A 13,057-nucleotide genomic window follows, 5' to 3' on the forward strand; every position below is an offset into this window, starting at 1 on the left:
CTGCTATTAAAAAGGAAGAGGTGTCTTAAGGTAGATAAGTCCCCAGGTCCTGATGGGATTTATCCCAGAATATTGAGGGAGGCAAGACAACAAATTGCTGGACTATTGATAGACATCTTTGTGTCCTCTTTGGCCACAAGTGAGGTCACAGAGGACTGGAGAATAGCCAATGTTGTCCTATTATTTAAAAAGGATAGCAGGGATAATCCTAGAAATTATAGACCTATGACTCTCACATCAGTGGTAGGGAAATTATTGGAAAAGATTCTCAGGCACAAGATCTATACATATTTAGAAACAAATGGACTTATTAGTGATAGACAGCAGGATGATGAAGATTATTGATGAGGAAAAAATGTTTGATGTTACCTACATGGACTTCAGTAAAGCCTTTGACAAGGTCCCTCATGGCAGACTAGTTTGAATGATGAAGTCACGTGGTATCAGGGTGAGCTGGCAAGATGGATACAGAAGTGACTTAGGAGACAGAGGGTAGTTGGTGGAAGGATTTTTTTGGAATGGAGGACCGTGACTAGTGGTGTTCCACAGGGATCGGTGCTGGAACCTCTGCTGTTCACGATCTATACAAATGATTTGGAGGAAAATGCAGCTGGTCTAATTCGTAAGTTTGCAGATGGTATGAAGATTGGTGAAGTTCCAAATAGTGAGGAAGGCTGTCAGAGGATACAGCAGATATAGATCAGTTGGACACATAGACAGAAAAATGGCGGATGGAATTTAATCCAGACAAATGCAAGATGGTGCATTTTTGAAGGTCAAGTACAGGTGGAAATTATATGGTGAATGTCAGACCCCTTAGCAATATTGATATACGGAGGGATCTGGGTGTAAAAGTCCACAGATCACTAAAGGTGGCAGCACAGATGGTTAAGGTTGTCAAAAAGGATAATGACATACTTGCCTTCAATGGGAGGGTCATTGAGAATAAGAATAGGCAAGTTATGCTGAAATGTATACAACTTTAGTTAGGTCACAGTTGGAACATTGCATACAGTTCTGGTCACCACACAATCAGAATGATACGGATGCTTTGGAGAGGGTAGAGAAACCAGATTGTTGCCTGGTGTGGGGGATTTCAGAATGAAGAAAGATTGGCTAGATTGGGTTTGTTTTCACTGGAATGCAGCAGGTTGATAAATTGTGAATGACTTGGATAGAGTGGAAAGTATGAGGCTTTTTTGCAGGGTGAAGGGGTTAATTATTAAGAGACACAGGTTCAAGGTGTGAGGGGGGAAAGTGTAAAAGAAATGTGCAAGGCAGGTTTTTCACACAATGGGTGGTGAGTGCCACCACGTTGCTAGAAAAGGTGGTCGAAGTAGACACAAATAGCAGCATTCAAGAAGCACTGGGACAAATACATGAATAGGAAGGAAAGAGAGGGATACAGATCCTCCAAGTGAAGACAGTTCAAGTATCTAAGGACGAAATGTGGTGGAGCAGGGTCGGAGGGTCGAAGGGCCTGTCCCTGTACCGTATTGTTCATTTTTCCAGTGCCTCTCAGCTCCTGTCGCTTCCCAGTATTCCAATGACCCTCCCCTCCTATCCCTTCTGATAGTTCCAGTGATCTTTGCCTAACCCTCACCGCTACTGAAGCAATCCATTCCACTATACTCTACTGTTCTTGCTGTTCTGAAGACCCACGGGGCAGCTGACGGTCTAGATCTCCAGACTTCTAGCACTACCACCATTCTCCAGCACGACCACCGTTTACCGCCCATCCCATTTAGCCCCTCCCCCTCTCACCTGGCTCTTGTGCTATCGTGTCCTGAGCGGAGTCACCAGTGGATGGTGCATGACGGGAGGTGTAGTCCTGATTGCGCCTGACCCTCGTTCATTTAAGCTTTAGGATCCATCAGGCGAGACTACAATCCCAGCGTGTCGAGCACTGGAAGCTGGAGTCAACGCACCTGCTGCAGTGGGTCCGAGCAAGTGGAGCAGTGAGGAAGGTGCCATAATTAATTCCTGTTGATAAACTCAGAGAGAAAATAACATTTAAAATATAGATCTCGTATTGGGAAAACCGAAACGAACGTATCAATTGTAATTTATGTCTTGGATTTGGAACAGACAGTTAAACTCTTGGATACCTATATTTTAACCGACCTGTTTATCATTGTTATTTAATATTTGAGTTTTGATGTAATTCGAAGAAGCTCCTGAGGTTTAAACGAAGACTCCAAATGAACTAACAATCTGTGCTCATAATCCGATACTTGCTGAATAGACTTTGACGCTTCGGAATACACAGGAAATACTTTTGGATATTGCAGTGAATCTGTGTCAGATTTTCTGATACAAACTGACCTGAGTTTGTAACCCATCCTGTGGCACGTATTGTAAGGCGAAAAACAACAATAACGACCTTCAAAGAGCACCAATAAAATGTGGAAGAGCAAGCAATTTCTGTGGATTCGAAGTTTCTGCTCAGCGCTGTCACTCTGTGTACTGATGAGCGGAGTTGGAAATGCTGAAGAAAATGATTTGAAGACAGCTGTAACCTCAAAACCAGGTAAGACCAGTCTCTATCAGTATTAACAGGCCGCATCAATTTGTTTGTGTAATTTCGTTGTCAATGTAATTTGTTCCATGTGTATATTATTTTTGGAGAATGCAAGCTAATAATCTTTTGGTGATAAACTGCTTGTAGTCTTAATCTAATGCAGAAAGTGTATAGATCAAAAACAATTTGCATGCATATTGTGCTTTTGGTGTAAAAAAGACATCCCAAGACACATTGCAAAGGTTTAATCTTAAGAAGTGAGAGAGAAGTTGGGGAAAGAGAGATGAAGGAGAGAAAAAGTTCACAAATTGTCCAAATTGGTTTAATCACCTACTCTTTTGGCTCCAACCATCAAAGTTTTTCCATCCAGTTAAAAGGATCTGAGCTCTGAAACTATAAATGCAATTTAAAATATGATTTAAAATCAGCCTTTAGAACGAGAGGGTACTATCTTTGGTATGTGAATTTTAGGTCAAATAGTGTTTAAGTGCTATCGCTAATATTACAAAGACTTTCCCTGAATTGACCACCATTGTGGGGAACTGATGCCTCTAACCGTTCCTGCAATGCTTAAAGCAAAGCTACGGGGTAGGGACAGTATTGTTCAGATGGAATACCATAGAGAATATCTTGCCAAAACTCATCACCCAGGCTTACACACCATAGATGATCTTACAGACAAAGTACTGGAAGGCTGCTAAAGTTTGTGGAACTTCATACCAGCAGTTTTTGCACCTTCAAGAGAACAGAGGAGAACATCACAAAAATAAAAGTGATACTTTGAGATCAAGAATATATAAAATGTAATGAAAACAGAAAGTATTGGAAATATACAAGAGGTATGACAGCATCTATGAAAATAGAAACAGCATTAACTTTCCAGGATGATAACCTTTCATCAGAACTGGAAGACATTCAAAGTTCTGAAGAAAGGTGATTGACATGAAATGTTAGCTCTGTTTTTCCCTAAATAGGTGTTGTCTGACTGGATCAGAGTTTCCAATGTTTTATGCTTGTACTGCGAGACTAGTCAGATTGCAGATGTTAATGTGGTATTTCAATTGTTTTATCTGCTGCACTTTCATCCAGTTGAAAATACAGAACTATGCTCCTAGCTTGAGTAATAATGATATTATTACTATAACGTTGCCAGTCAAATGGGAAGCAGTTGTTGGGGGAGGGTAGAGGTGCTTGAGGATTTTTGGTCCATGAGATAATACTGGCCAGCTTGTGGCCCATTGTATTTCAAAAATTTTTTTTTTAAGTGTTCAATATCACTATTGATTATGGACTTGCTTCCCATTATGGTATTCAGTGCAAATAATTTGTTCTTGTGGTCCTGGGGACACTTACTGAGGGGAAGCTTGACCTGCTGGACAAGGACATAGTTGTTCAGGAACTTACATATTGTGGTTGACTCTCAGAACCATGGGAACAGTGTTACACAGTTTCAGTTCACCAGCATGCCCTTAGGCAGTTCTCCCATGCCACACCTTTAATTATTTTGTTTTCCTACCTCCATCTGTCATTTCTGGAAATTTATCTCTTTTAGGCTTACAAGAGCCTGTGTGACATGTTATATAAGCAGTGGAAGAGGAGCTTAAAGTGCTGTGCTGTATCATATGAGCATGAATCAGAAATTGGCAGTAGAGCAGTATTTACACTACACCTGTTGCTCAGTTAGATTTACACTGTGTCTCTCCAGGTAATGGAAAGGTACGAAAGTACCTGTGTACAGAACGATTGGTTTGACTGGCTTGAATGTTAACCCTTACACCACTAAGCTGAATGCACATCTTCCTCCTTTTTGACTTTCTTTCCCTTCCTTTCCCCCTAGAAAATATATATGATGGATATTTGCTTGCAACATTGTAGAAGAGCTTGCATAGTTTGCACTCGTAGATTACTGCAGTTTTGCAGACATTTCGTGTTCTGTGATGTGTAGTAGTTGTTTATCTAGCAGTCCCAAATCAGGCCTTGATTAAAGAATACGTCTGTCATTAGGCTAACGCATTCTCTGGAGACAAAAAGAGAAATTGTCAGAAAAACTCAGCTTGTCTGGCAATATCTATGGAGAGAAAGCATAGTTAACATTTCTAGTGCAGTGACCCTACTTCAGAACAGATTGTAGCTAGGAAAAGATTGGCATGTATGCTGAAGATAGGGTGGGGAGACTCATAATTTTTCAGCATTTAACTTTTAATTTAATCTGTTAATTGGTTTTCAGCAAAGGTTTTAAAGTTCATTACTAAATTATTCTCTATATATTTTCATTATTCGGGGGAAAAAAGTCTTGACTTTGTCAGGATGAATTAGTGTAGATTTTTATTAGAAAAATACAAGTGCAGAGAGTTTGTTTGTTTATGGCATGGGTTAGTCATCACTTAGGATGTTGAAGTTTTTGGGAATGTGCCTTAACTGACTCGATCATCTGGAGATCAGATAAGATATTAAGGTTAAAAACAGGGAGGGAGGTGAATGCAGTGGTTTGGAAACTGAATTTGTTGTGGAATGGAAAAGGATGACTTTGATATTCCTAATATTTAACAAAAGAAGATTTATGCTCATCTAGTACTGTTGTCCTGGGTATTAGGTGATGATTTTACAGATTAATGCACTTTGCTGTCCTACATATTCAAGTTGAAATATTTGAGTTCTCACATAGTGGCAAAACTTGGATTTCTTATCCAATCTTATCTTGATTTTTGTGCAGATCTGGGTATCTGGCACAGAACTGGAATCCAGTATAATTGGCTATTTCATATCCTCAGTTATTTGGCTTCAAAATTCTACAAGTATGGTTTGTGGTTCATTTGGAGCTCTGGCAAGCCTGGTGTTGTCTAGCTATTCAATAGCTTTGACCTGGTAGGCCCAGTGTCACAAGTGAACCTGAGTGCATCAACTGGGGATGTAACACATAAGCTGAATGACTGAACATTTAGTTGGATAAAGCTGGTGAGATGTTTTATGTAATGGATCAAATCTGGTTGTACTTGAATTGTGTGTCAGGCAGCTATAAAATAATTTGTAAAACCTGAGGCATAGATATTACTCTCCTTTTTGTAATATGTATTGACAGATTTCACATGTGTTGATGTTGATCGCTTCTATGACCATTATGTGTGGACAAAGCAGGAGCAGAAACATCATTTGTTCTGTCCTCTGAGCAAGGAACTGCTGCAGTTAATACCATCTGCCTTGGGATTCACTGTCAAGTGGAGCAAGAACTGCCTTCCTTTTAACATTAACCAGAGTTCACATATAACTAACAGGACCTATCCAATTGGGACTGCATTTCTCACATTCCATACCCTCCACAACACTGATGCTGGGAATTACACTTGGGTAGTCAGCTTGAATGGGGAGAGATATCATTCCTTCACCATGCAGCTCCGATTAGACGGTAAGGATTTAGCAACTCAAAGGATCAATTAAAATTCTGTGTTTAGCAGAGCCTGATTTGGAAGAGCATTGGTTTGAACGGGCAGGTAGAGAACACCAATCTGAAGAAATGGGGAGATGAAAGCAACTTCCTATTTTTCATCCTTAAGTCCTTTGAGAGATCTACTGCAAAGTAATGCAGGTTTATAAATGTTAGGAAAGTAAGACCTTTATATGATTTTGTTTTCCTCGGTTGCATGAAGTATTGAAGTCCCTGTGCCCGTGCATTGCTTGTGGTGTGAATAGTAGTCATAAGTGTGTGCCAGATACATATGTGCCTGAATGGGATAGTTGAAGAAGTGATTGGCAGCATGGAAAAAAATATTGTGTGAAGCCAGTGAGACTGAAACATGTGCCAGAAACACCAAGAATGATGTTGACACAATGCAACGAATGAAGCAGGCACTCAATACGGTGCATAGACCCTCTCTCCCTCCCCCATTTATCCTCCAGTGCTGTGTTAGCACAGCGTTACTACTCTCATGCAGCTCTTTCTTGGTTTATTTTTCTGCCTGCTTGATACTCTGTAACTACGAAATTGAAAACAAAATTAATTAAGAATTTAAAAAATTATTATTAAGAACTTGAGGAGGTTTCAGGCCAACCACATCAGATAACTTGCTCTGAAAATGCAACTTACATTTTGACAGTTGTCAAATTTCATCTCAGCAACTGAGACAATGCGTGGCATTCTGGGGAAAAAAACAAGATCATACAAAGTAGGTGATAAAATGTGAGGCTGGATGAACACAGCAGGCCAAACAGCATCTCAGGAGCACAAAAGCTGACGTTTCGGGCCTAGACCCTTCATCAGAGAGGGGGATGGGGAGAGGGAACTGGAATAAATAGGGAGAGAAGGGGAGGTGGACCGAAGATGGAGAGTAAAGAAGATAGGTGGAGAGATTATAGGTGAGGAGGTAGGGAGGGGATAGGTCAGTCCAGGGAAGACGGACAGGTCAAGGAGGTGGGATGAGGTTAGTAGGTAGATGGGGGTGCGGCTTGGGGTGGGAGGAAGCTTGGCCTCTCCAGCACCCTCTCCACCTATCTTCTTTGCTCTCCATCTTCGGTCCGCCTCCCCCTCTCTCCCTATTTATTCCAGTTCCCTCCCCCCATCCCCCTCTCTGATGAAGGGTCTAGGCCCGAAACGTCAGCTTTTGTGCTCCTGAGATGCTGCTTGGCCTGCTGTGTTCATCCAGCCTCACATTTTATCATCTTGGAATCTCCAGCATCTGCAGTTCCCATTATCTCTCATACAAAGTAGGATACATTGACATTCTTAAGAATGTTTTAGGCTATCTGCCTATTCCTTTCAAAAAAAACCTCTCATGATATTACACACACTGTCCTGACATCAAATGTGATGAGTTATCCATTTGGATGAGGTGCATTAAAGTGACTCCTGGGCAAAGTTCAACCATTGTGTGGAAAGAACAAAGGGTTTGTAAGAAATCTAACTCCACCCTGACACACTAAGCATGGCTGAACTTATAAGGAATGGGTTTTTGTGCAAATCAAGTTACAAAACTGTTGATGTGACCTTCAAACAAATCCTTTTTGGTACCTTTTTGAAGTAGTGCTGCATCTCTAAAAAGACAGTAGCTGCATCTTTATCAGAGATGCTGGATTCAACCTTCTCATTCTTCTTTCAGTTCACTGAACCTGGATGTGTTATGTTAAGCTTGAATTATCAGGTTACAGTTGTACTCTTGTTTGCTGAAAAGCCTTGTTGCCTGTTTGTCTTGTGCTGAGAGTCAACATGAATCTTGGGAATAATAACAGCATAGTTAATAGTATGGAGACAATGACCGTGTGACACTTTTATTAATGAGTTGGGAATTGCTATTAGTCTGCAGAAGCAGAGATAATGGGAACTGCAGATGCTGGAGAATTCCAAGATAATAAAATGTGAGGCTGGATGAACACAGCAGGCCAAACAGCATCTCAGGAGCACAAAAGCTGACGTTTCGGGCCTAGACCCTTCATCAGAGAGGGGGATGGGGAGAGGGAACTGGAATAAATAGGGAGAGAAGGGGAGGTGGACCGAAGATGGAGAGTAAAGAAGATAGGTGGAGAGATTATAGGTGAGGAGGTAGGGAGGGGATAGGTCAGTCCAGGGAAGACGGACAGGTCAAGGAGGTGGGATGAGGTTAGTAGGTAGATGGGGGTGCGGCTTGGGGTGGGAGGAAGGGATGGGTGAGAGGAAGAACCGGTTAGGGAGGCAGAGACAGGTTGGACTGGTTTTGGAATGCAGTGGGTGGGGGGGGGGAAGAGCTGGGCTGGTTGTGTGGTGCAGTGGGGGGAGGGGACGAACTGGGCTGGTTTAGGGATGCAGTAGGGGAAGGGGAGATTTTGAAACTGGTGAAGTCCACATTGATACCATTAGGCTGCAGGGTTCCCAGGCGGAATATGAGTTGCTATTCCTGCAACCTTCGGGTGGCATCATTGTGGCACTGCAGGAGGCCCATGACGGACATGTCATCTAGCGAATGGGAGGGGGAGTGGAAATGGTTTGCGACTTGGAGGTGCAGTTGTTTGTTGCGAACTGAGCGGAGGTGTTCTGCAAAGCGGTCTCCAAGCCTCCGCTTGGTTTCCCCAATGTAGAGGAAGCCACACCGGGTACAGTATCCGGAGGTTGGTAGGGTGGTGTGTGAGAACGAGGGGGATCCTCTTTTGGGCGGTTGTGGGTGGGGGGGGGGAGGTGTGAGGGATGTGTTGCGGGAAATACGGGAGACGCGGTCAAGGGCGTTCTCGATCACTGTGGGGGGAAAGTTGCGGTCCTTGAAGAATTTGGACATCTGGGATGTGCAGGAGTGGAATGTCTTATCGTGGGAGCAGATGCGGTGGAGGCGGAGGAATTGGGAATAGGGGATGGAATTTTTGCAGGATGTTGGGTGGGAGGAGGTGTATTCTAGGTAGCTGTGGGAGTCGGTGGGCTTGAAATGGACATCAGTTACAAGTTGGTTGCCTGAGATGGAGACTGAGAGGTCCAGGAAGATGAGGGATGTGCTGGAGATGGCCCAGGTGAACTGAAGGTTGGGGTGGAAGGTGTTGGTGAAGTGGATGAACTGTTCGAGCTCCTCTGGGGAGCAAGAGGCGGCGCCGATACAGTCATCAATGTACCGGAGGAAGAGGTGGGGTTTGGGGCCTGTGTAGGTGCGGAAGATGGACTGTTCCACGTAACCTACAAAGAGGCAGGCATACCTGGGGCCCATGCGGGTGCCCATGGCCACCCCCTTAGTCTGTAGGAAGTGGGAGGAGTCTGAAGAGAAGTTGTTGAGGGTGAGGACGAGTTCAGCTAGGCGGATGAGGGTGTCGGTGGAGGGGGATTGGTCGGGCCTGCGGGACAGGAAGAAGCGGAGGGCGTTGAGGCCATCTGCATGCGGAATGCAGGTGTACAGGGACTGGATGTCCATGGTGAAGATGAGGTGTTGGGGGCCAGGGAATTGGAAGTCCTGGAGGAGGTGGAGGGCGTGGGTGGTGTCACGGACGAAGGTGGGGAGTTCCTGGACCAAAGGGGAGAAAATGGAGTCCGGATAGGTGGAGGTGAGTTCGGTGGGGCTGGAGCAGGCTGAGACGATGGGTCGACCAGGGCAGGCAGGTTTGTGGATTTTGGGAAGGAGATAGAAACTGCAGAAGCAGTTATCTTGTATATTTTGCCTCTTCATAGTGCTGCCATTCTTTCACCCATCCCTACAACATGATGAAGTCATGATATTGTCATTTGACTAGTAACCAAAAATCCAAATAATGTGCTGGCAACTAGGGTTGGAATCACACCCGGGCAAATTCTGTAATTTTAATTCAAGCAATGTAGAGTTAATGGTCTAATGATAATCATGAAACAATTATCAATTGTCATAAACACCCATTTGTTTCACGAATGCTCTTTTGAGGGAGAAAATCTAATACCATTCTCTTGGCTGATCTACTTGTGACTCCAAACCCACCACAATTAGGTTGACTCTTAAATGTCCTCTGTAAATGACCTAAAAAGCCTCTTGATTATATCGAGCCACAAAAAATTCTCAAAGCAATGAGAAAGAACTACCAGGTGTCAGCCTTGACACTGGAAACTACAATGGAAAACTTGGTCCAGCTGACCTGCAAAGTCCTCTTCCCTATTATCTGGGGGCTAGTGCTAAAAACGGGTAAGCTTTCTCACAGATTAGTTAGGCCACAGTCTGATTTACTGGTGGTGGTTAATAGATGAAAACATACCATGGGTTATTTGGTGATTCTGGGGGTGGGGATGGAAATGTGGGAAGGTTCAGCTGTGTGTAAGAGCACTTCTGGGTATTAAATAAAAGAGAGAAAAGATTTTAACAATGATTGTTGTGGTGGCTGGAGGTCCAGGATAGCTCTGCAAGAGTTCCTCAGAGCGGTGTTCTAGGCTTAACTGCTATACATTCCGGATCAGTTCCTGCGGCTTGGAGGGTGAGTAATGTTGTCCCACTTTTCAAGAAAGGAGGGAGAGAGAAAACAGGAAATTATAGACCAGTTAGCCTGACGTCAGTGGTGGGAAAGATGCTGGAGTCAGTTATAAAAGATGAAATTACAACTCACTTGGATAGCAGTAACAGGATAGGTCAGAGTCAGCATGGATTTACAAAGGGGAAATCATGCTTGACTAATCTTCTGGAATTTTTTGAGGATGTATCTATGAAGAAGGACAAGGGGAGAACCAGTGGATGTAGTGAACCAGGACTTCCAGAAAGCCTTTGACAAAGTCCCACATAGGAGATTGGCGAGCAAAATTAGGGCACATGGTATCGGGGGCAAAATACTGACTTGGATTGAAAATTGGCTGGTTAACAGGAAGCAAAGAGTAGTGATAAACGTGTGCCTTTCGGAATGGCAGGCGGTGACCAGTGGGGTACCACAAGGTTCGGTGCTGGGACCGCAGCTGTTTACAATATATATTAATGATATAGACAAAGGCATTAAAAGTAATATTAGCAAATTTGCTGATGACACAAAGCTGGGTGGCAGTGTGAAATGTGAGGAGGATGTTATGATCATACAGGGTGACTTGGACAGGCCAGTTGAGTGGACGGATGCGTGGCAGATGCAGTTTAATGTGGATAAATGTGTGGTTATCCACTTTGGTGGCAAGGACAGAAAGGCAGATTACTATCTCAATGGAATCAAGTTAGGTAAAGGGGAAGTACAACAAGATCTAGGTGTTCTTGTACATCAGTCAATGAAAGCAAGCATGCAGGTACAGCAGGTAGTGAAGAAAGCTAATGGCATGCTGGTCTTCATAACAGGAGGAATTGAGTGTAGGAACAAAGAGGTCCTTCTGCATCTGGCTGTACAGGGCCCTGGTGAGACCGCAACTGGAGTATTGTGTGCAGTTTTGGTCTCCAAATTTGAGCAAGGACATTCTTGCTACTGAGGGAGTGCAGCATAGGTTCACAAGGTCAATTCCCGGAATGGCGGGACTGTCATATGTTGAAAGTTTGGAGCGACTGGGCTTGTATACGCTTGAGTTTAGAAGGATGAGAGGGGATCTGATTGATACGTGTAAGATTATTAGGGGACTGGACACTCGGGAGGCAGGAAACATGTTTCCGCTGATGGGTGAGTCCAGAACCAGAGGACACAGTTTAAAAATAAGGGGTAGGCTATTTAAAACAGAGTTGAGGAAAAACTTCTTCACCCAGAGAGTGGTGGATATATGGAATGCTCTGCCCCAGAAGGCAGTGGAGGCCAACTCTCTGGATACTTTCAAGAAAGAGATGGATAGAGCTCTTAAAGACAGTGGAATCAAGGGTTATGGGGATAAGGCAGGAAGAGGATACTGATTGTGGATGATCAGCCATGATCATAATGAATGGTGGTGCTGGCTGGAAGGGCCAAATGGCCTACTCCTGCACCTATTGTCTATTGTCTAACCGTCTTCAGTTTCTTCATCAGTAATCTTCTGTCCGTTCATAAAGTCAGAAGTGGTGATATTCACAAATTGATTGCACAATGCTTGGTACCTTTCATAACTCCATAGATGTTGAAGCATTCTTTGTCCAAATGCTGCAAGATCTGGATAATATCCAGGTTCAGGCTGACAAGTAACATTTAAGCCACACAAGTGTGAAGCAGCAAACATCTCCAACTAGGGAGATGACCATCATCCATTGACATTCCGTTGTGTTACTGCTGCTGAACCCTTGACCGTCAACATGTTAAGAAGTGTCATTGGCTTGAAATTAAACTGAACTAGTCCTATATATACTGTAACCAGAAAAGCATGTCAGAGGCTAGGAGTCCTCTTAGGTGTAACTCACTTCCTGACTCCCCAAGCCTGTCCACTATCTACAAGGCATAAGTCAGGACTATGATGAAATACTTTTCACTTGCTTGGATGGGTGTAGCATTAGCTACCGTCAAGAAACTGACACCATCCAGGCATGCACGATGGGCAATAAATGCTGACCCAATCAGCCCAGTTCCCCTGATTGTATAATAAAAGTATTTAAGTTGCTAGACAAGCGATCTAACCTTGGATAACCTTGTGTCTGAATCGTATTATTCATCCAACCTCTGCACAATCACTTTTCAGCCAGATCACTATGTAATAAGTAGGAGCAGGAGACCAGTTTGGTATCTGTTCCCCTTTCATATTCAGGAATAGTCATGTCAATTAGATAATGCAGAATTTAACTTAATGTGGATTGGAAGTCGAACCTCAAGTTTGCTGGATTGTTTTTATTGTGCAGTGAAAATTGAATGCGTTTTTTGTAAAAGGAGAGTGGGAATCTCTCTTATTCAAGATCACACTCTTTCTCAGTTAATTTAGCATGTAGTACATGTTTAAACCAAATGTTAAAAATTGAATAATTGTACAGTACTTCCTTTAATTATTTAGCATGAACATATATGAACATTGACTACTCGGGTAATATTTTATGGAGCACTTGGAGCTGCAGATAAATTTTGCTAGTAAATATATGTGCAGAAAATGGAGAGAATTGTTAAATTGATCCTTTGTCCAGAAAGGGCAGAAATGCAAATTTTATTTTTGATTATAGAAGCTGCCTGATCAGTTGTTAATTTTGTTGTTTAGTTTTGTGATTTGGCGGCAAATAATTAGGCTGTTCT

The 13,057-nt window shown here is 43.1% G+C and overlaps 1 protein-coding gene across 1 annotated transcript in view; it reads left to right on the forward strand.

Moving 5' to 3' along the window:
- The first annotated feature begins 1,950 nt into the window (after window positions 1–1,950).
- sigirr (single immunoglobulin and toll-interleukin 1 receptor (TIR) domain) overlaps window positions 1,951–13,057 on the forward strand; it is a 56,121-nt gene continuing 45,014 nt past the window's right edge. Inside the window, exon 1 of the mRNA XM_048546076.2 lies at window positions 1,951–2,530. Within this exon, the coding sequence (XP_048402033.1) occupies window positions 2,404–2,530 (127 nt within the window). The 5' untranslated portion in view covers window positions 1,951–2,403. The remainder of the gene's footprint in view (window positions 2,531–13,057) is intronic.

This window comes from Stegostoma tigrinum, chromosome 17, assembly GCF_030684315.1.
Source record: "Stegostoma tigrinum isolate sSteTig4 chromosome 17, sSteTig4.hap1, whole genome shotgun sequence".
NCBI lineage: Eukaryota > Metazoa > Chordata > Chondrichthyes > Orectolobiformes > Stegostomatidae > Stegostoma > Stegostoma tigrinum.